This window comes from Chiloscyllium plagiosum, unplaced genomic scaffold (assembly GCF_037043375.1).
Source record: "Chiloscyllium plagiosum isolate Xiang-an unplaced genomic scaffold, Cpla_swu_hap1 HiC_scaffold_25, whole genome shotgun sequence".
NCBI lineage: Eukaryota > Metazoa > Chordata > Chondrichthyes > Orectolobiformes > Hemiscylliidae > Chiloscyllium > Chiloscyllium plagiosum.
The window spans coordinates 19,375,080-19,397,111 of NW_028270163.1; the positions used below are offsets into that span (position 1 = coordinate 19,375,080).

The 22,032-nt window shown below is 40.3% G+C and overlaps 1 protein-coding gene across 1 annotated transcript in view; it reads left to right on the forward strand.

Moving 5' to 3' along the window:
• The window catches only part of tbcd (tubulin folding cofactor D), a 287,792-nt gene extending 286,678 nt beyond the window's left edge, over positions 1–1,114 (forward strand). The window contains exon 39 of the mRNA XM_043714487.2: positions 612–1,114. Coding sequence (XP_043570422.2) covers positions 612–632 — 21 coding nt within the window. The 3' untranslated portion in view covers positions 633–1,114. The remainder of the gene's footprint in view (positions 1–611) is intronic.
• Positions 1,115–22,032: the final 20,918 nt, after the last annotated feature.

Here is a 22,032-nt window from a genome sequence, read left to right on the forward strand (position 1 = left end):
GGTTCGAGTAATCCTTCCTCAGATTCTGCTGAGCTTTTCCAGCAATTTCTGTTTTTGTTTCAGTATTAGCTGATTTGATACATATAGGAAGTCAGTGGAGAGAAAGGGTTTATATTGGTGCTTCTGAGGATCAGGACTAGTGATGTCCCTATCACCTTGTTTTCAGGTGACATCATACCGCTCAGTTGGTACCCACTGTTGGTCCATATTTCAAAGGCCCAGAGGCCGAAATTGATATTTATTTTGGATTTGCAGTTTTGCTGATTTTTACTCGATCAATAAAGAATCAGAAAATAATCTTGTATTCATTCACATGCAAAATCTATTTCATATGAGTGGTTATGAGAAGTTGGCTTCAGGAGAATGTCTTGTATAATGGATTATTTCATAGCTAATTTTTATTGGCTAGTTTTATTGAATTTTTCAAGAAGAAATCTAAGATGCTTAGCAGCCTGTTAAAATTTTACATTGCCTTTAAAGCCTTGTGTGAACCAAGTATTTTTAAAACAATATTTTTTTCTAATCATAAAATCAAAGGTAAATAACAATTAGCCAACTATTTAGTTTGAGTTCAGGATTTTGGGTGAATCTCTTCTTTTTTGTGACCACAGCAGCACACAGGCGTTCTATGATGGATGATTTATCATGTGTCTGGACAGACAAGGGCATGCATTGAGCTAAATGTGTTTTCAGTCTACTGGATCTCGGATGAATTTCACAAACTGTTCCAATCTGGATGCCACTACAAAGCAGGGCATGTAAGAAGATGACTGAAGAGCTGCTCAGCATGTGAAAATACAAGCGAATAAAGAGTAGACTGTGTTCAACCTCAGCATTCCCCTCCAGATGTTGTTCTTGATGTGGTTACCGATTTCCTTAAGATCCTACAGGGGGTAAAATGCTGAATGAGTCAGATGTGAATGCACTAATGTTAGCAAAATGTGTTTTTTTAAATGTCATGTTTAGATGTAACCCTTCCCCCACAAGATGGCACCTCTGCTCCCTCAACATCCTTTATTCAGGTGGACAGTACAAGAGCTAACGTTCTGTTTTGTATGATCAACCTGACCCTAAAACATTCTTCAATAAAATCATGAGTTTTGCTTCTACTTTATTAGACTTTTTTTGAAGTTTTATTTGAACAATTTTCAAACACATACCAAGAAATTTAGTTTAAAAAGAATTTCTTTACATTTATCCACTAGTTAAACTTTGAAGTGGTGAAATTCAGACCTCTGAAGTTTTTACCCATGAGGAGACTGCTGATATTTTCTTGAATTTTTCCACCACAGTAAACTCCATTCTTATACAGCACCATAGAATTAGTACCATTATACTACATATCAAACATCATCCATCTTTATTGCTGTCTCATTGGATCATCTTGAAACTATAATTCATAGCTGTTATGAACCTGTTTTATAAAACACAACTATTTCTGTGTCAGAAGAGCATATCACTTCAGCTACCTTAAATAATTCAGATTGACTTTAGTAAAGTAAGCAGTAATGCAAGTGGTTGTTGTGAGAGAAAATTAAGGCACCAACCTCACCATCACACATTGTATATCAGTAGCTTCCCTGTGTACATGTTTGTTGTTTATCTTAATATTAGCCATAGATGGATTTCTAAATCAGGAACTACTTTAATAGCAAAAGCCGGTCTGAAGGAAATTCTACAAGCCACATTGCATTGCAAGCAATCTTGTGTCGATCTGTTGGACTGTAGAAGGAGAACCTGACATAATTGTTCCGGGTGATATTGAACTATTACTTATTGTAATAGCCACTCCTGAGAAAACATGATCCACTTGTAGGAAATATAAGGCTGGGTCTTCTAGTTACAAATTGCCCCTAGAGCTCCACATCTCACCATAATAGTGTCATGTGGCGAGTTTCAAAAATGTCAGAAGGTGAGTAGGCAGAATATTGGAAACCTGAAATTACCAATTTTTTAAACTTGTTAAATTGAGTAAAAGTGATTCATTTTATTTCTTGTTGCATTGCTTGGGCATTTAACAGGAATAGATTTAAGATTGTTTTGTAAAACGTATAATGAGGCAGCATGCAGGCAGAGGAAAATACCTAGTGCTGGGATCTCAGCTGCATAGCAGATTACGCAAGGGAAGGGGGTGGCATCTGCATGATGTTTCAGTCCATTGACGTTTTTGAGCCTTTCAGAAGAAATTCAGGGAGCAGTGGCCTTCAAATTTGAAGATATAACTGGTTTTCTGCTCACGGCATGACTCCTCTGCTGCATGATATCCCAGCTTAGTGTCCCAATTGGGCACAAGGTCTCACAACATGCTGCTAATTGGTCACCTTCCCACCAGATGGAATTTAGATAGCTGTCTAATGCTTGATGCAATAAGCTGAGACAGTGGGAGCAAGTGGACCAGTCGGTTTCTGTTCTGTCTCCTTCACTGCACTGTGGACATTAAAATCGAGCCGATATCGTTGATGTCACTCACATACACAAACGTTCAACGAATCAAAATCCACTGGAGGGGAGCATCTTGCAACTCGTCTAGTAAATTAGACTTTTACCTGCTGCTTTCAATTTGATTTTGTTTGTAAGTTTCTGGAAGTGCAAGCTGAGAATAGCACAGTTGGGTGGCAATTGAATACTTGGGGATCATGGTAAACTTCCTGGCAAACAAGACCTCATTTATCAATGAGCTATCAAAATAGTGAAGCAAACAGAGTAAAAACAGAAAAGGAGGATGAACGGGCGTGGGCAAATTCAATGTCAACTCACTTCAGAATGACAAATAAATAGAGGGAAAGATAAATGAAACAGTAATCCAGAAGAAGAGTCTAATGTTTTGGGAACATGGATTTGAATCTCACTATAGCAGATTGGTGAAATTTGAAATCAGTTAAGTTCTGGAGTAAAAAGCTATTAAATAATGTTCATGTAAACATTGTTGCAAAATAAAAAAAATCCTGTTTTCTGACATCCATTAGTGAAACACGTGTATCATCCTTCCCAGATATAGCCCACAGCAAATGATTTGACTCTTAACTGTTCCCCTGAAATGGCCTAGTACACCTGTCAGTTCAAAGGCATTTAGAGATGGATGATAAGCAATGCCACGTCCCATGTACAAATAAAAAGAAAAATCAAATTAAAAGAGAGAACATAGAAAGAATAGTCTGTCAAAATGTTACTTATGAGCCTTTTTGTTTTTAAAATTTCAATAATTTACTATGTGAAAGAATGACAGTCCATAATTTCGTATGTTCACTTTCTGTGTAAGAGAAGTTCATTGACAGTCAGGGGAAATGCTATAGCATTATGGTAATTTCATTTGACTAATAATCTAGAAGCACAACTTAATCAGGATAAAGGTCCAAATCCTACCAAAAATTTAACAAACTCAATACACAATATCCCTTCCTTATCACAGGATGCTAGCTAATGTGTATTTGAATAATAGCATGCATTGTTCAGTGCTGTTATATTTCCAGAAAATTCTGGCCCCTGTGATGACACTGCAACATGCGGTTGCCTAACGTGGAAAGTTCAAACAGCTTGGGCTATACTCATTGAAGTCTAAACGAATGAAAGGTGATCCTATTGAAACTTAAAGATTCAGAGGGGACTTGACAGAGTAAATGCTGAGGGTATCTCCCATAATGAGGGCTCTCTAAATTAGGGGATGCTGTTTAAAAATATGGACCCCACATTTCAGAGTGTGATGAGTATTTTCTGCTCTCAAAAACATGTTTATCTTTGGAATTCTCGACCCCAAATAACCAAGCGGGGCTGGGTCATTGAATATGTTTGAGGTTGAGTTAGATTTGAGAGGAAACTGGGGTTAAGGCCACCCTCAGATCAACCAAGATATTATTGAATAGTGGAGCACGTTCGAGGGGACCAGAAGGCTTATTATTCCTGCTTCCATATCCTGTGTTCATATATGTCAACTAGAGTTGTAGTTAGGAAAATAAACTGTTGTTGTGGTTCTGTTCGCCGAGCTGGGAATTTGTGTTGCCGACGTTTCGTCCCCTGTCTAGGTGACATCCTCCGTGCTTGGGAGCCTCCTGTGAAGCGCTTCTGTGTTGTTTCCTCCGGCATTTATAGTGGTTTGTCTCTGCCTCTTCCGGTTGTCAGTTCCAGCTGTCTGCTGCAGTGGCTGGTATATTGGGTCCATGTCGATGGGTTTGTTGATAGAATGTGTGGATAAGTGCCATGCCTCTAGGAATTCCCTGGCTGTTCTCTGTTTGGCTTGTCCTATAATAGTAGTGTTGACCCAGTCGAACTCATGTTGCTTGTCATCTGCATGTGTGGCTACTAAGGATAGCTGGTCGTGTCGTTTTGTGGCTAGTTGGTGTTCATGGATACGGATCGTTAGCTGTCTTCCTGTTTGTCCTATGTAGTGTTTTGTGCAGTCCTAGCCTGGGATTTTGTACACTACGTTGGTTTTGCTCATGCTGGGTATCAGGTCCTTTGTCCTGGTGAGTTGTTGTCTAAGAGTGGCTGTTGGTTTGTGTGCTGTTATGAGTCCTAGTGGTCGTAGTAGTCTGGCTGTCAGTTCAGAAATGTTCTTGATGTATGGTAACGTGGCTAGTCCTTTGGGTTGTGACATGTCCTCATTCTGTTGCCTTTCCCTTAGGCATCTGTTGATGAAATTGCAGGGGTATCGGTTTTTGGCGAATATTGGCGGATATTCTGTTGATGAAATTGTGCGGGTATCTGTTTTTGGCGGATACATTGTATAGGTGTTCTTCCTATGAAATCATGGTCTCATTTGATGTAACGGCACTGTTCACCTCATTCGACAAAACCCTAGCCAGAGAAACAATAGCCAACCTGCTGGACATACAGAACAGACAACAGGACGTTGAACCTATCAACAAAGACGGCATACTCAAACTACTGGACCTGTGCCTCACAACACACTTCACATTCAACAACCAAATATATGAAGCCCTTCCTGAAGAAGGGCTAATGCCCGAAACGTCGATTCTCCTGTTCCCTAGATGCTGCCTGACCTGCTGCGCTTTTCCAGCAACACATTTCCATCTCTGATCTCCAGCATCTGCAGACCTCACTTTCTCCCCAACCAAATATATGAACAAATCAACGGCGCACCCATGGGTTCACCCATCTCTGGACTCATAGCAGAAGCTGTAATGCAAAGATTAGAACAAACAGTCTTACCGCAAATTCAACCCAAACTCTGGGTCAGATACGTTGATGACACCTTTGCAATCATTAAAAACACAGAAATAGAGAACACACACCAGATCATCAACGCCGCACTCACAGGAATCCGATTCACTAGAGAGGAAGAAAAGGACAACCAACTCCCATTCCTAGATGTGATGGTACAGAGAACACCAAACGGAGAATTCACCACAAAGGTATACAGGAAAGCCACACACAGACCAAGTCCTGAACTACGAAAGCAACCACTCCAACACAAAAGAAGTTGCATCAAGACACTATTTAAAAGGGCCACAACACACTGCAGTACACCAGAACTGCAAAAAGAGGAAGAAGAACACCTATACAATGTATTCACCAAAAACAGATACCCGCGCAATTTCATCAACAGATGCCTAAGGGAAAGACAACGGAACGAGGACATCAGTAACCCAAAGGACTAGCCACACTATCATACATCAAGAGCATTTCCGAACTGACAGCCAGACTACTGCGACCGCTAGGACTCAGACAGCACACAAACCAACAGCATTGTCAGACAACAACTCACCAGAACAAAGGACCCGATACCCAGCATGAGCAAAGCCAATGTAGTGTACAAAATCCCATGCAAGGACTGCACAAAATACTACATAGGACAAACAGGAAGACAGCTAACGATCCGCATCCATGAACACCAACTAGCCACGAAATGACACAACCAGCTATCCTTAGGAGCCACACACTCAGATGACAAGCAACATGAGTTTGACTGGGACAACACTACTATTATAGGACAAGCCAAACAGAGAACAGCCAGGGAATTCCTAGAGGCATGGCACTCATCCACAGATTCAATCAATAAGCACATCGACCTGGACCCAATATACTGGCCACTGCAGCGGACAGCTGGAACTGACAACCAGAAGCGGCAGATACAAATCACTATAAATGCCGGAGGAAAAATCACAGAAGCGCTTCACAGGAGGCTCCCAAGTGAGGATGTCACCTAGACAGGGGACGAAACGTCTGCAACGTTTCCAGCTCGGCGAACAGAACCACAACAACGAGCACCTGAGCTACAAATCTTCTCACAAACTTTGAATACTACAACTAGTAAAAGCTTTTTGAAATGAAGCACCTTTCAAGACTTATATACTTTTAAGAGAGAGGAGGTGGCACGGTGGCTCTGTGGCTAGTGCTGCTGCCTTACAGCACCAGGCTCCCCGGTTCGATTCCAGCCTCGGGCGACTGTCTGTGTGGAGTTTGCACATTCTCCCCATGTCTGCGTGGGTTTCCTCCTGGTGCTCCGGTTTCCTCTCACAATCCAAAGCTGTGCAGGGCAGGTGAATTCGCCATGCTAAATTGCCCATAGTGTTAGGTGCATTAGTCAGAGGGGAAACAGGTCTGGGTGGGTTGCTCTTCGGAGGGTCAGCATGGACTGGTTGGGCCGAAGGGCCTGTTTCCACACTGTAGGGAATCTAATCTAAACTTCATATTCAAATTGCATGTTGATATGAAGATCCCTTGGTGACATTGTTCTGTTTGGAGATTCAGTGAGTGCTTGCTGGTAGCAGTCTTCCACTGTGGGTCTCTGTTGTGGATTTTCATAGTTACTCAGAGAACACAGCCAGTTTCAAATGTATGTTCAATGTTCTCTTGAGCAAGTATAAAAAGAGGCTGAGGATGACTGCTTTAAAATTATGACCAGTTTCAATAGAGTGTTTCCACTTGTGGGAAAGGGCATAACTATAGACTGTCAACAAAACAGGGTCAACAAGAAATCTAATTCAGAATTTGGAAGAAACATCTCACAAAGAGTGGTGAGAATGTGGAGTATTCTACCACAGAGAGATGTTGAAGTGAATAGTATTGATGCATTTAAAGAGAAGCTATACAAGCATATGAGGGAGAAGGAGAAAAAATGGTATAGCAGTAGGTTTAGATGAGTAATGATGGAAGAAGCATTGAGTTGAAAATAAACTCATGGTCAAAAAGTGAGGTGCTGGAAAAGCACAGCTGGTCAGGCAGCATGTAAGGAGCAGGAGAGTTGACATTTCGAGTATAAGCTCTTCATCAGGAATGTGGGGTGGGGCCAAAGGGGCTGAGAGATAAATGGGAGGTGTGTGGGGTTAGGGGAAAGGTAACTAGGAATGTGTTAGGAGGATGAAGGTGGGGGGCTGATGGTGATAGGTCAATGAGGAGGATGGAGCAGATGGTGGGAAGGAAGATGGACAGATAGGACAATTCAATAGGGCGGTGTCGAGGTGGAGGGATGGATCTGGGATAAGGTGGGGGGAGGAGAGATGGGGAAACTGGTGAAATCGACATTGATGTTGTGTGGTTGGAGGATCCCAAGGCGGAAGATGAGGTGTTCTTCCTTCAGGCGTCGAGTGGCTAGGATTTTGCAATGGAGGTGGCCCAGGACTTGCATGTCCTTGGCAGAGTGGGAGGGAGAGTTGAAGTGTCCAGCCACAGGGAGGTGGGATTGTTTGGTGCGTGTGTCCCAGAGATGTTCTCTGAAATGTTCCACAAATTGGCATCCTGTCTCCCCAGTCTAGAGGAGACCACATCAAGAGTAATGGACATGGTAGATGAGGTTCTTGGCTGTGCAGAAAAATCTCTGCCAGATGTGCAAGGGTCCTTTGGGGCCTTGGATGGAGATGAGAGCAGAGGTGTGGGCACAGGTTTTACACCTCTTGCGGTAACAAGGGAAGGCGCTGGGAGTGGAGGGTGGGTTGATGGGGGATGTGGACCTAACAAGGAAGTCGCAGAGGGAATGGTCTCTGCAGAGTACTGAAAGGGGTGGGAGGGAAATATGCCTCATGGTGGGGTCTGATTGATGGCAGAAATGATGAAGGATGTGCGATATATCCAGAGGTTAGTGGGGTGCAAGGTGAGGACTGAGGGGTTTTGTCCTTGTTGCGATTAGAAGGGTGGGGTTTAAGGGCGGAGGTGCAGGAAGTGGAGAAGATGTGCTGGAGAGCATTGTTGACCACATGGGAGGAGTAATTGTGGTCTTTGAAGTAGGAGGTCATCTGGGATGTTCTGGAGTAGAATTAGTCCTCCTGGGAGCAGATGCAGCAGAGGTGGAGGAATTGGAGTAAGGGATAGCATTTTACAGGAGGTGGAGAGAAGGTGTAGTCCGGGTAGCTGTGGGAGTCGGTGGTCGACACTACCCTCTTGAACTATCCTACTGTCCATCTTCCTTTCCACCTATCCACTACACCCTTCACGCCAACCTATCACCATCACCCCCCACCTTCATCTACCTATTGCTTTCCTAGCTACCTTTCCCCCAGCCACATCCCCCACCCATTTATCTCTCAGTCCCCTTGGCCCCCACCCCACATTACTGATGAAGAGTTTATGCTTGAAACGTCGACTCCCCTGCTCCTCAGATGCTGCCTGACCTGCTGTGCTTTTCCAGCACTGCACTGTTTGACTCTGATCTCCAGCATCTGCAGTCCTCATTTTCTCCTATAAGCTCATCATGGATTAGTTGAGCTGAGGTATATAGTTCACCAATATTGCCTGGAGATCTGAATCTGCTTCATTGCACACTGGTGTGCTATTAACCTTTTAATAACAAAAGGTGAAGTTGTCATCATCCGATCAGACCACAGGGCTGCTCTCTCATTAGAGACAGAGACAACTAGTAGTGGTTTAATCTGAGAATCACCGTGCCTCAGGGAAGGTAAGATGTTGAGAACGAGTCCTCCATGGTAACCTCAGCCAGCACAGGAATTGAACCCATGCTGTTGTTGTTACTATATCACAAATCAGCCAACTAAGCTAAACAAACCCAATCTTAAATTTAGCCTTTTAAATATGATGGGAAATAAACTTTTTCCATTATTTGGCAAAAGGAATGTAGTAACCCATTTTAAATGAGTATCTTCCCTGTGGTTCTCCCATGTTGGTGATATGGACTATCCTTGATTTTGTGGACGATGTCTTTCATAGATTAAGGGCTCCATCAAACTGGGGCATTGATCTAATGAGTGCAATCTACTCTGTTCTAAATTCACAATCCGCATCATGCTGGTTAGTGCAATAAAACAGTAGCTTTTAAACCTGTGTAGTGGGCACTTCAATATTAACGAAGCCCATAGGCTTTCTGCTTCAAAATCTAGTGTCAATCTCACAAATAAAGGCAGCACTATTTCTGAAGAATTTCAACAACAGAGATAATACAGTAAAAACAAAAAATACTGGATTAATTATGTAATTCCCAAGATATTTGTATTCATGTCATGTGGTAATCGTAAACAGAACCTGATGGCTTTGCAGACTTCTGTAATTAGAGGACTCCTAGATGAAAGCATAAGTAGTACCATAGAGTATCAAATTAAAATTGTCCGAGGACAATCTGTCTTTTGAAGAATGTAAAGCATTCTGTATAGCCCAACTTAATGCTGATTTTTTCTGAAAACAAACAGTTTATGAAAGATGTGGGAATTAATGTTTCAGAAATGGAAATGAATGTATAGTAATAGAATTTTTTCTGATCAATGTTGATCTTTTCAGATTGAAAGTTTGTTTTCCAGTTTTAATATCGTGGATTATCATGCCCAAATCTTTGCTTTTACAACTTCCACTACACGCGAGATTGTTGTGAAGCTTTTGAAGGTTTGTTTTAGAACTCATTTATTTTAATATCAATGATAACAATCTGGGCTCAATATTTTTTGCCACACCTGTTTTTCATATATCTGGCTTTTAGTTTCCATGAGAAGTCTCCAGGAATTAATTTCCTTTTTTGACAATACAGCACATAGTTGCACATTCTTGACACTAGTGGGTCACTTATACTGTGCAGTGAAATTTGGGCATTCTCTAAATAGGCCTACTTTCATTTCAATTAAACTGATTATCGGAGGTAAAATTGTAAATTATCCGAACAATAGCATGGTTAACGGAAGTCAGCATGGATTCAGATCCTTTCTGATTAATCTTATAATCTGTTCTGTGAAATTAACATACCAATTGGATTGTGGTAAACTTTGGAACATAATTTACACTAGACTTCCTAATAAATTCTACACGCAAGATTATTAGTTAAACTCAAGCAGGTGGAGTTGCAAAGTAACCCTTGGGAATAGATTAAATAATTAGCTGAACGTATAACAAACTAGTTTCTGTTAGTGGAATTGTATCAAAATGAGGGAAAGTATCAAGTGGGGTATTTCTGCTTAGTGGTGGTATTACTTTTGAATAATTTACAAAAAAAACTTTGAAACTTCTCAAAAAGGTCATATCACACGAATCTGGATAAATCATTTGAGAATATTACCAAGTTGGTGCATGTAAGCAATCGGGTTCACATTATTTCTTTTTATTTTGAATGAGTACTTAATAAGGCAAGAGTCCTTAGATATGATGGGCTTCATAGGAATTGATTAGATTCTAATAAAGAAAATATTATTATTAATGGTAGTAGTTTTGTATGGGGCCTGCATACTAGGGGAATACATATTTTTCCCCACTTTGTCTTAGCTCTTCCAGAAGATTTGCTGGCTGTTGGTTGGGAGTGTGATGTGGATCCTGGTGTGCAGAAGTTCCTCTCTGACAGCATGGGACAGGCACAATATACTTAATACACTCGATGTGATTCAGTGGAATGTCTGTGCTCTTTTTCTGCTATGGATACACATGGATTTTAAGCTCAGTTTAGACTTTGATCTTGTCAAGTCTAAAGATCTTTGCAAAGATTCAAAACAGATGGCGTGAGTGCAAGCAATATTAATCAGGGTTAAATGCAAAATGCAACAAAGGGAAGAGGCAATGGCTATGGAAGTAAAAGCTTTTAAATCACAATTTTAATGTTTCAAAACTGTCTGCCTCTGTATTGACTCAGGACATGATGCAATGCTTCAGAGTTAGAGTGTTAGAACTTTTAAATCAGCGTGTAGTTGACAGTGAAGGAAGGCTAACCTTAAGGAAATTTACAGGGCTAGCCCCTTCCACTACTGTACTTGTAATGAACTTCCTGGATTTGCTATATAACCCTGGATTCTAGCCAGGAAACATGATTGACTGAGCACAAGATGTTTGAGGTTGAAAGGGGAATGTTTCTTTTTCAGATTTTGACATCAGTTGTAATACAGTCAAGGGATATTCAATTTTTTGAATTGAAATCAAAAGTGCAAGCTTTGGTGAAGGAATGAATGGAGATATAAAGTTCGACAAGATCAGGATTCCAATTAGGAGAAGGTATAATCAATTAAGGAGCAATATCAAAGTAAGTGTACATACCTGTTCATTGTAATTGAGGTATAACATAGGTATAACATAAATGGCACGAACCGATATTGTACGCAGTGGCATCAACAGGGAGATATTAGACATAACATTTAAAACAGGTTTAATTTCTGTGTAGAGCTGGAAATGTGTTGCTGGAAAAGTGCAGCAGGTCAGGCAGCATCCAGGGAACAGGAGAATCGACGTTTCGGGTATAAGCCCTTCTTCAGGTAGTTCCCTGGATGCTGCCTGACCTGCTGCGCTTTTCCAGCAACACATTTCCAGCTCTGATCTCCAGCATCTGCAGACCTCACTTTCTCCTCAAATAATTTCTGTGTAGTCATGGAAAAATTGCAGGACAAATGTTTTGCACACTGTACACTTTGGTATGAATGTACTTAAATGCCTTTTCTAAACCAGCACTGCCATCAGAGGTTAATGCAGGCAGCATAGGGTTGCACTCACTGAGCAGGGATTGTGCTCATCACAAGGTAGTGTCTGACCCTAACAATGAATGTATTGTGTATACTTTCATGTACATGGGCCATCAATCTTAAACTGATATCCCAGTAGGAGGACACCTGTGGAAGGCGTAGGGGAAGGGATCGTTTCGAAATATGCTTCCCTTTCCAGGATATATTCTCTTTCTTTTACCCTATTGTTACTCTTGTTCCCCATTGCTTTCCAAAAATCGTGAACATTTTTTTGGCAGGATACCTCCATTTGGTCCCTCCAGAAACATTATTCATAAATCTGCCTCTTGGAAGAAACACTGAGTGAAACAAGTAACTGATGTTAAACAGCAAATGGAGATACTCTAGGGGAATAGCTAGTAGCTGTATGTTACTGCACTGTGTAGTGAAGGCCTTCCTTCCACAGGAAAGGTTTGTGAACATGGTGCACTTAAAAATAATGGCATCCTTCACTTAATTTGTTCATCTTTAGAATGCTTGCACAGATTGATCTAATAAGTGTCTCCTGTGGTGGTTTGAAAGGATCAAGCAGCATAAGAGTTTAATGTTATGTCAGATTTCACAAACAAATGAAGAGTTGTCCCTGTTTGAGAAGTTGCATAAGTCGCAGAGAACAGAAACCAGTGAAAGTATATTTTCTGAAGCAGGAAGCATAAGGCAACCTCTGACAGACATAGGTAGGTATGTCACAGTCTGAGGGTGAGACCCAAGGTAATAATAGCTGCAGACATAATAGGTCCAGTTTTTATTGGCTTCCCAGTCTGGTGAACATGGTGGCTAACAGGAGAAACGTTGGGAAAATAAAGACAAGTTTCTGTCAGACGCTAGCTTATTGACATTTTCAACACTTGTGACTAAGGGCGAACTTGAACAAGGGGTTAATGACGCAACTAAGACCTCTGTACCAATTGTGAGATAGTTAGTGTTACCATTGCAATGGCTGAAACCTGTTCACCCATTTCGGGATCTGATGGGCAGGGTTAAGACACAATCCTAGGGTTAAACATTACCATTACCTACCTAATTTGTGCAAATCATTATGTCTTTACATGTTGTTGTCTTCCTCAAATCAAGGCGCACTGACAAAATTTCCTTCTGCTGCAATTTCGTCAGATACTTTGTGACAGCATCAGAATTCAAGTCAGATGAATAATGGCAGATGCAAGAAGGACAAACTCCCTGGGTAAAGAAACTAAGGAAGGAAATTAAATGTAATTATAAGTGTTTCTTACTTTAAAAAAAACACATTTAGGTTGGGGATAGAAGAGGTCACATTTATATAGTGTCTTTCAATTTCACACGACTTCCTGAAATATTATACAAGCGAATAAGTACTTGTTTTTGAAGAGTTATCGGGAAACATAGCAGTCAAGTCATGCATAGTAATGTCCCATGAGTGACGATTAAGCCAATCACCTGGATGTAGGTTTGCTTGCTGAGCTGGAAGGTTCATTTCCGGATGTTTCGTCACCCTACTAGGTTAGATAACATCTTCAGTTAGATAACATCTTCAGGTGAAGCACTGTACATGATTACTGATTTCTGTAAATCACCATATATCCTGTTCCTTGTTGTACAGGTTGAGGAATAAGTAGTTAAGGGGGAACCAGGGCAAATTTTCTGCACTAATCTTCCAAATAGAACAATGACTTTGCTATAGGAACCCTAATTCAGTAGGCCGGGTGGATGACCACATAAACAAACAGACTTCAATCAGGAATAGGTCACTCACCCCTTGCTCTGACATTTAATAAGATCAAAAGGATAATATTCCATTAGCTTCCTAATTACTTGTGTCTGCACAGAGACGTTTGCAATTTGGGAATTTGAGCACCCAGATCTGAGCTCTGTAATTTCTCACCGTTCAGATAATATGCTTCTGTTGTCATTTATTTTTGTTCACTTGTTTTGCCAAAATAGACAAGTTCACATTTTCCCACGTAATACTCTATTTGCTTGATCTTTGCCCATTCACTAAGTCTAACCATATTCCTTTACAGCTTCTTTATATCCTTCTTACGACTTATTTTCCCACATCTTTAGGTCGTCAACTAATTTAGCAACCATATTCTTTGGTCCCTTCATCCAAACTATTTCTATCAATGGTTAAGTTTTGAAATGGCAGCACTGATTGCTGTGGCATACCACTCATTAAATATTATCTTTGGAAAAAAACATTTATGTCTTTGTTCCCATTAGTTAGACAATCTTCTACCTGTACCAATATGTTACTCACTACACTTGGAGCTTGTGTTTTTTTCAATTACTTTTGCTGTGACACCTTAGCAAGATCCTTCTGGAAAGTACAGTACATCAACCAGTTACCTTAAATCCACAGCACATGTTACTTCTTCAAAGAACCTACAGCATATTAGTTAAGCATGAGTTTCTTTTCACAAAATCATGTTGACTCTGCCTAATTCGCTTGAAGTTTTTTTAAGTGCCCTCCTATAACATCTTTAATCGTAGACACAACATTTTCCCATGATGGAGTTAACATGGCCTGTTTCCATTTGAGTGTTACATTGGAAATTTTCTAATCTAATGAAACTTTCCCTAAGACTAGGGTTTTTGGAAAATTAAAATCAATGCATCAACTATCCCACTAGCTACTGCTTTTAAGATCTCAGGATGATGTCCGTCCAGATACAAGGAATGATCAGACCTCAGTTGCAATAGATTCTCAGTAACATTTTCCTGATGATTGCGATTCTCTTAAGTTTGTCCCTTCCTTTAATTTCTTGATTTATACCTTTTTCTGGGGTGATGTTTATATCTTCAGTATTGGAAACTTATGCAAAATGGTGTCCATTTCATTTGCCATCTCCCTATTTTCCATTATTAATTCTTCAGACTCCCTTTATATAGGACCAGTGCATACTTTGTTAGCTTTCTTATTTTTTAGATATCTATAGAAATTCTAACTATCTGTTTTTATGTTTCCAGTGAGCTCTCTTTCATTCTCTAATTTTTCCACTTATTATTTTATAGTCATCCTTTGCTGTTCTTTATATTTTGTCCACTTGCCTTTGTGCAATTTTTTTCTTTAACTTTGATGCCAACTTGAATTATTTTATTGAACTATGGGTCCCATCCATTGGATTTTTTTTTTTGGTGGACTCTTCATTTTAACTGAGCGAGATGTGCATTGAGAGTGTGTGATGGTATCTGTGACTTTGTCTCTTGCCCACATGGGTCCAAAAACCTAACCCACATATTTCTCCAGAGATCTGTACAAGTTGTGTAAAATATGCCCATGTTTGAAAGAACATTGAAAGTTCAGAGTAATGAAACTCCTGTTCCTATCAAAAGAAAATTTTAATCCTGTTTAAAAAGGTTCTGGATTTGAATGTATTATTTACTGATGCTACCTTTCTTTTCATAAAAATATAGAAAATAGGTGCAGAAGGTGGCCATTCAGCCCTTAAAGCCAGGTCCACCATTCAATATCGTTATAACTGATTATTTTAATCAGTATCCAGTTTCTGCTTTCCCCCCATTCCCGTTGGTCCCTTTGATTCAAGGATGTATACCTAACTCTTTCTTGGAAATATTCAATGTTTTGGCCTCAACCACTTTCTGTGATAGAGAATTCCACAGGCTCACCACTCACTTTGTGAAGAAATTTCCCCTCGTCTTCGTCCCAAATGGCCTACCCCATATCCTTAGATGATACTAAGATTGTTGGAGTAGCAGAAAGTGAAGGGGACTGTCAGAGAATGCAGCAGAATACAGATAGATTGGAGAGTTGGGCAGAGAAATGGCAGATGGAGTTCAATTCAGGCAAGTGCGAGGTGATGCATTTTGAAAGATCCAATTCAAGAATGAACTATATGGTAGATGGAAAAACCCTGGGGAAAATTGATGTACAGAGAATATGAGTGTTCAGGTCCATTGTACCTCTGAAGGTGGCAATGCAGATCGATAGAGTGGTCAAGAAGGCATATGGCATGCTTTCCTTCATTTGACGGGGTATTGAGTACAAGAGTTGGCAGGTCATGTTACTGTCGGCCACATTTGGAATACTGTGTACAGTTCTGGTTGCCACGTTACCAAAAGGATGTGAATGCTTTGAAGAGGGTGCAGAGGAGGTTCAACAGGATGTTGCCTGGTATGGAGGGTGCTATCTATGAAGAGAGATTGAGTACGTTATGATTATTTGCATTAGAAAGACAGAGGTTGTGGGGGGGGGATTGAGATTTATAAAATCATGTGAGAGATAGCCAAGGTGGGTAGCAAGAAGTTTTTTTCCTAGAGTGGGGGACTCAATTACTAGGGGTCACGAGTTCAAAGTGAGAGGGGAAATATTTAAGGGAGATATGCATGGGAAGTTCTTTACGCAGAGGGTGGTAGGTGCCTGGAAAACGTTGCCAGTGGAGGTGGTAGGAGTGGGCATGATAGCATCATTTAAGATGTAAGACAGATACATGAATGAGCAGAGAGCAGAGGGATATGGATCCTTAGGAAATAGGCGACAGGTTTAGAAGAGGATCTGGATCGGCGCAGGCTTGGAGGGCCAAAGGGCCTGTTCCTATGCTGTAGTGTTCTTTGTTCTTTGTAGACTGTGACTACATTGTGGTCACAATGTGATTTGTTTTGTTCTGGAGAAGCTATGGCTGTGTCACCACTGGCTGGGATTCTAGCCCTCCTCCTCTGTCTAAAAGGTTAATTCAAAACTGGGCAAATCTCCCAAATATGACACATCCAGATTTCTTGAGATTAAAGTATTGTCTCGATTACTGGATAATGGCACAAATATTTTACAAGTGCTCTTGAAGTGTTTCAGTCTAAAGTTATTATTGCTTCGAAATATTTTCAATGTTAAGCACAATCTTTCAAGAGAAAAAGATTTTAAGTCATTTTGTTACTTTTAATCTTAGATCTGCCGAGAATCATATCTACTGCCAAGAGACCAGGCAGCTGCCTACTCCCAGATTCCAGCCAATACTTTCTTTGGCCACTTACTAAGAGGCAGAAGGTCTTAAAATTCAGGCTCTCTCCCAACACTTTTATGCTCAAGTTCCCATCAATTTTAATCAATGGACCCTGAACCCATAGAATTAAAAACTTAATGCAGGCTATTAGTGGGATAGTATACTTAGGACTAATATATATCCTTTCTTCATGAAATCCATGTTCACCATGTACCCCAGACAAATTAGGAAATGAGGTAGCAACACTATTATACTGTAGCATTTTGGTTAAAACTAACAGATTTAATTACTGGCATTAAAATTTCACAGAAGAAATGAATCAAGTAACCAGTGTCACTAAACTTGAGTTGCACAAAATCTTCCATAAACAATGACTCAATGAAGTCATGCATTCCTGCGTCATGGTGAATAGTCAGACAGAATTAGGGAAATAAAGATCATAGGAACAATCTCAGACCTGTTATATAATTTTCTGATGTTCCAAAAATAGATTTCACCTGAAAATAATTAGCTTCTTTTCCTCAGTGGAAGCTGACACTGCTGCTTGACTAGTTTCTCTGATGTGTAGAGCTGTTGTTCAGTTGGTTTTCAATTAGTTTTCCAAGTATCCACCAGTGAGATCGTGGAGCTTTTTTTATGGTTGGCTACTATTGTTAACCTTGAAACGATTTTGTCTCCAGAAGGGTATCATACCTGATGCAGCAATGTTCATATGGATCCTCATAAGAAACTGGATGGATATTGAAGTATTGAAGAATCCATGAAGATATTAATTACAGCTTGGCATTATATACAAATATTACATTCGAAGCACACAACTGCCTAGGTTACATAAAGCTACTGGATATAGCAGAGCAACTCTATACAGTGCTGGTGAGACCATATCTGGAGTATTGTAAGCAGTTTTGGTCCCTTTAAGGAAAGATATTATTTCTTTGGAAACAGTTCAGAGAACGTTCACTAGGATTATCCCAATGTGGAGGGATAGTCTTATGAGCAAAGGTTAAACATGTTCTCATTGGAATTTAGAAGAATGAGAGGTAATCTGATTGAAACATACAGGCTTCTTGAGAGTCTTGACAAGGTAAATGCTGACAGAATGTTTCCTCTCATGGAAGAGTCCAATTTAAGACTGAGGTAAGGAGGAATTTCATCTCCCAGAGGGTTATGAATTGTTGGGCCTCCTTGCCACAGAGAGCTGTAGACAGACTTCTTGGGTATATTTAGTAACACAGACCATGAGACAACGTAATACCAGAGTGCTGCCATTTAGTTGGGTTTTCTTCTTCATTTTACCCTCCATCGCATGCTGCTGCTGCTGCATTCATTGGATGGGCCTGTGATTTGAGAGCTCCCTTTCTGTCCTTAATTAGACATTGAGCCGACACTTTAACCATTAATTAATCTCCCTGGGGTATGTCCCAAAGAGTGATTGTTTCCTATGTAGTGTGACCTTCTAACCCTAATCTGATTCTGATGACAGGTTTCAGAAGCCTGCAGGGAAAATCCAGCTTTATAATTCTAAAGTAATAAGGAAAATTGAGTAATTATGTTTTTAGATTACCTACAGTATGGAAACAGGCCATTCAGCCCAATAAGTCCACACTGACCCCCCCCCCCCCCCCCCCCCCCCCGAAGAGTAACCCACTCAGACCCATTCCCCCCCATTTAACCCTGACTAATGCACCTAACACTATGGGCAATTTAGCATTGCCAATTCACCTAGCCTGCGTATCTTTGGACTGTGAGAGGAAACCAGAGCACCCGGAGGAAACCCATGCAGACATGGGGAGAATGTGCAAACTCCACGCAGACAGTTGCTTGAGGCTGGAATGGAACCCAGGTCTCTGGCACTGAGAGGCAGCAGTGCTAACCACTGAGCCACCATGCTGTCATTCATGGGTATGGGCCTCACTGACATGACCAACATTTATTGTCCAACCCTAATTGCCCAGAAGGCAGTTTAAGAGTCAACCACATTACTGTGGTCTGGAGTCCTGTATAGGCCAGACCAGGTAAGGATGACAGTTTACTTCCTTAAAGGACATTAGTGGACCAGATGGGTTTTCCTGACAATCAACAATGGATTCATGTCATCATTAGATCATCATCATCATCATCATCAGATTTTTATCGAATTCAAATTCTGCCATCTGCTGTGGTGGGATTCAAACCAGGGTCCCCCAGAACATTACCTGGGGTCTCTGGATTAATAGTTCTGCAATAATTCCAATTGCCTAATGTTTAATCAATAAAGAAGAGGTCTGGAGCTGATGTGACATCGGAGCACAGACAGCCATTTTGCACTTTCAGCCTGGTCCACATGATGGCAGATACATGCTAACCAAAACCAGTTATTAAAATGCAACAATCGTAAAAACATAGCAGAAATAAACCTGATGAGAGGATAACTGTAAGAAATAATTTGCTAGGTAATTAATATCTGTGATCATTTGCTAATCATTAGAGCCTGTGTCTCTAAACTCTCCTCCGGGTCTGGACCCACTGTTTGGGAAGCTCAGTACTAGAACTTTGATACTTTGTGATCACGGTGTGGCACACTTGATGTCCAGTATTACATGAAAAGCAGATGTTTCCTCCCCACTGTATCTCACTCATAAGCACAAAGACCTCCTCCTTTCCCATGACATAATATTTGACCAATTTAATCATTCTGCATTTCAGGTGGAACCAAAATGTTAAAGCTGTTTTGCAGTAGCTGTCTTGTTGCTGTTCACACACTTGAAAGGAGGATCTGTAATCCTGTTGCAAACTGTCAAATTGTCCACTTATTTTGCTGTTAAAGCAATTATGACAAACAACATGAACAAATCCTGGCAGCCACACTACTCTCAGCCACAAATGAGAGAAAATATTAGATTAGATTAGATTACAGTGTGGAAACAGGCCCTTCGGCCCAACAAGTCCACACCGACCCGCCGAAGCGAAACCCACCCATACCCCTACATTTACCCCTTATCTAACACTACGGGCAATTTAGTATGGCCAATTCACCTGACCCTGCACATCTTTGTGACTGTGGGAGGAAACCGGAGCACCCGGAGGAAACCCACGCAGACACGGGGAGAACGTGCAAACTCCACACAGTCAGTCGCCTGAGGCGGGAATTGAACCTGGGTCTCTGGCGCTGTGAGGCAGCAGTGCTAACCACTGTGCCACCGTGCCGCCCAAAAGAATCCCTCGTCCTTTTTTGGTGACCCTTGTAAATGTGGTCCAGCAGAGAGCTGGCCAGATTTAAAGGAGCTCCCAGGATTAGATTTGATGTGTTGGGAATTCATTAGAGTAATCTCTTTGTATTGAAGCTGAGTTAGAGAGCTGATCTTTCTATTTCAATGTTTCTAGTAGCTTATAAATTATTCTGTTATTCCTTGCTAGATACATATTTTTCTGTTTAGAAACACAAAAACGACAGTTCAAGTCATTCAAGCATTGGCAAAGTGTTGACTGATTTTACAGAACGTTTATTCAAGCTTACTGCATTTTTAACAAAACACATGATATTTTAGTTACAATGCATACCTTACTAACAGTCGGCATATTATCATCTTAACAAAGAAGATGAGTGCCAGGCAATATTACTGTTACGCTTGCATATTCTTGCTGGTGGCTAAATAAATGCTAGCAAAGAGCCTTCGTTTTAAAAAAAATGTCTGTAATCAAACAGTACACTTCCTACCTTTATAGACCTAAGCCAGAGGTGGGGAATCTTTTCATATTGGAAGGCGCATTATGTTAGTTGTAATCTAGTAAGGCCGCATCCAAGAAATTTCAATTATATATTCTTCAAAATTCACATTATTTTGTAAAAATCTAACTACTATGTACTAACTAAAAAAAATAAAAAAAATATTAATTCTGAAGTTAACTAACATTTTAATGACTTTGTTGTGACTGCTTTTTGTAGGAAACCATTTGAATATTTGGTTGCAGCATGGAGGTCTGCAGTTTTAGCTGATCCTCTAGACGGGTATCCGTTATTTGTGACCTTCAGGGCGTCTTGATTTTGGTTAAGTAGGAGAATGTAGATTTGCAGCAATAAGTGGTTGAAAAGCAAGAAAGCATTTTTTGTGCATGTTGCCGAAGGCATGGGTATGCTATTGCATTTTTCCATATTTCAATCGGATATTTCTTAGCGTCAAATAAGGACTTTAAAATGTCATCTTCTGAGAGCTGAATCAATTCCATCTGTAGTTCTTTAGGAGCCTTGGAGACATCAACTAGGTGAGGCTGGAATGCTAATTTGAGTGTGATGTCAGGATTCTCAAAGTCAGAGAACCTTTCATTATATTCTCCAATTAACAAGTTTATAACAGCTTCGTATTCTTCAAATGACTCGCAAGAATCCTCCTGTTCATCAATGACCTTTGCTAACTGGGGAAAATGTTCATCCGAAATTTCCTTTTGAAGAAGAAGAGATTTGAAAAAAGATAGCTTTTTTCGAAATGCTTGGATTTTTTTTGCCATATATCGTATATAGACCTAGTTTTACCTTGCAAGAAATATTCTAGTCATTTTGCTTTGACATATCACACAGAAATGCAGCATTTTTATAGAAATCTTCTTTCAATAATTTGCATTGCTGATTCTGTTCTTCATAAAATTTAATTATCTGTTTTTGCAAAGATAAAATTTGTGCTAACACCTGTCCCTGCGATAGCCAATGCACTTTAGAATGATACGGCAAATCCCCACTGAATACCTCATCATCCAACTTTAGCATGTTACGAAACTGATGATGCCGTGTTGCATTTGCATGAATGTAGTTAACAATACTTATAACTTGTTGCAAATGTCACATAGAATAGTAGATTTAGCACAGAGATTTTGCTGATGTAAGGTACAATGAAAAGAAATGAGAGCATCTGGATCTGATAATACTTTTTTTTTATCTGTGCAATAAACCCTTCATGTTTTCCTGTCATGGAAGGTGCACCATCTGTACATACCACTCACTAAGTTAACCAAATTCAATTTAAATTTAGTTGAAAATTTGTGAAGATATCTATTCCTCGTGTTCTACCTGCAAGAGTGCCCAAAGCCAGTAACCCTTCGTAGCAAATAAAATCTTCTGTTATGGCCCGAATGAAGTATAAAACCTGCGTCAGTAGTATCAGTTGATTCATCTAAAGCGATTGAATAATATATATTTTCCTTTTGGAGTATTTGTTGGAGTTGTTCTGTTATGTTGAGGGCTAATTCATGTTGCCAGT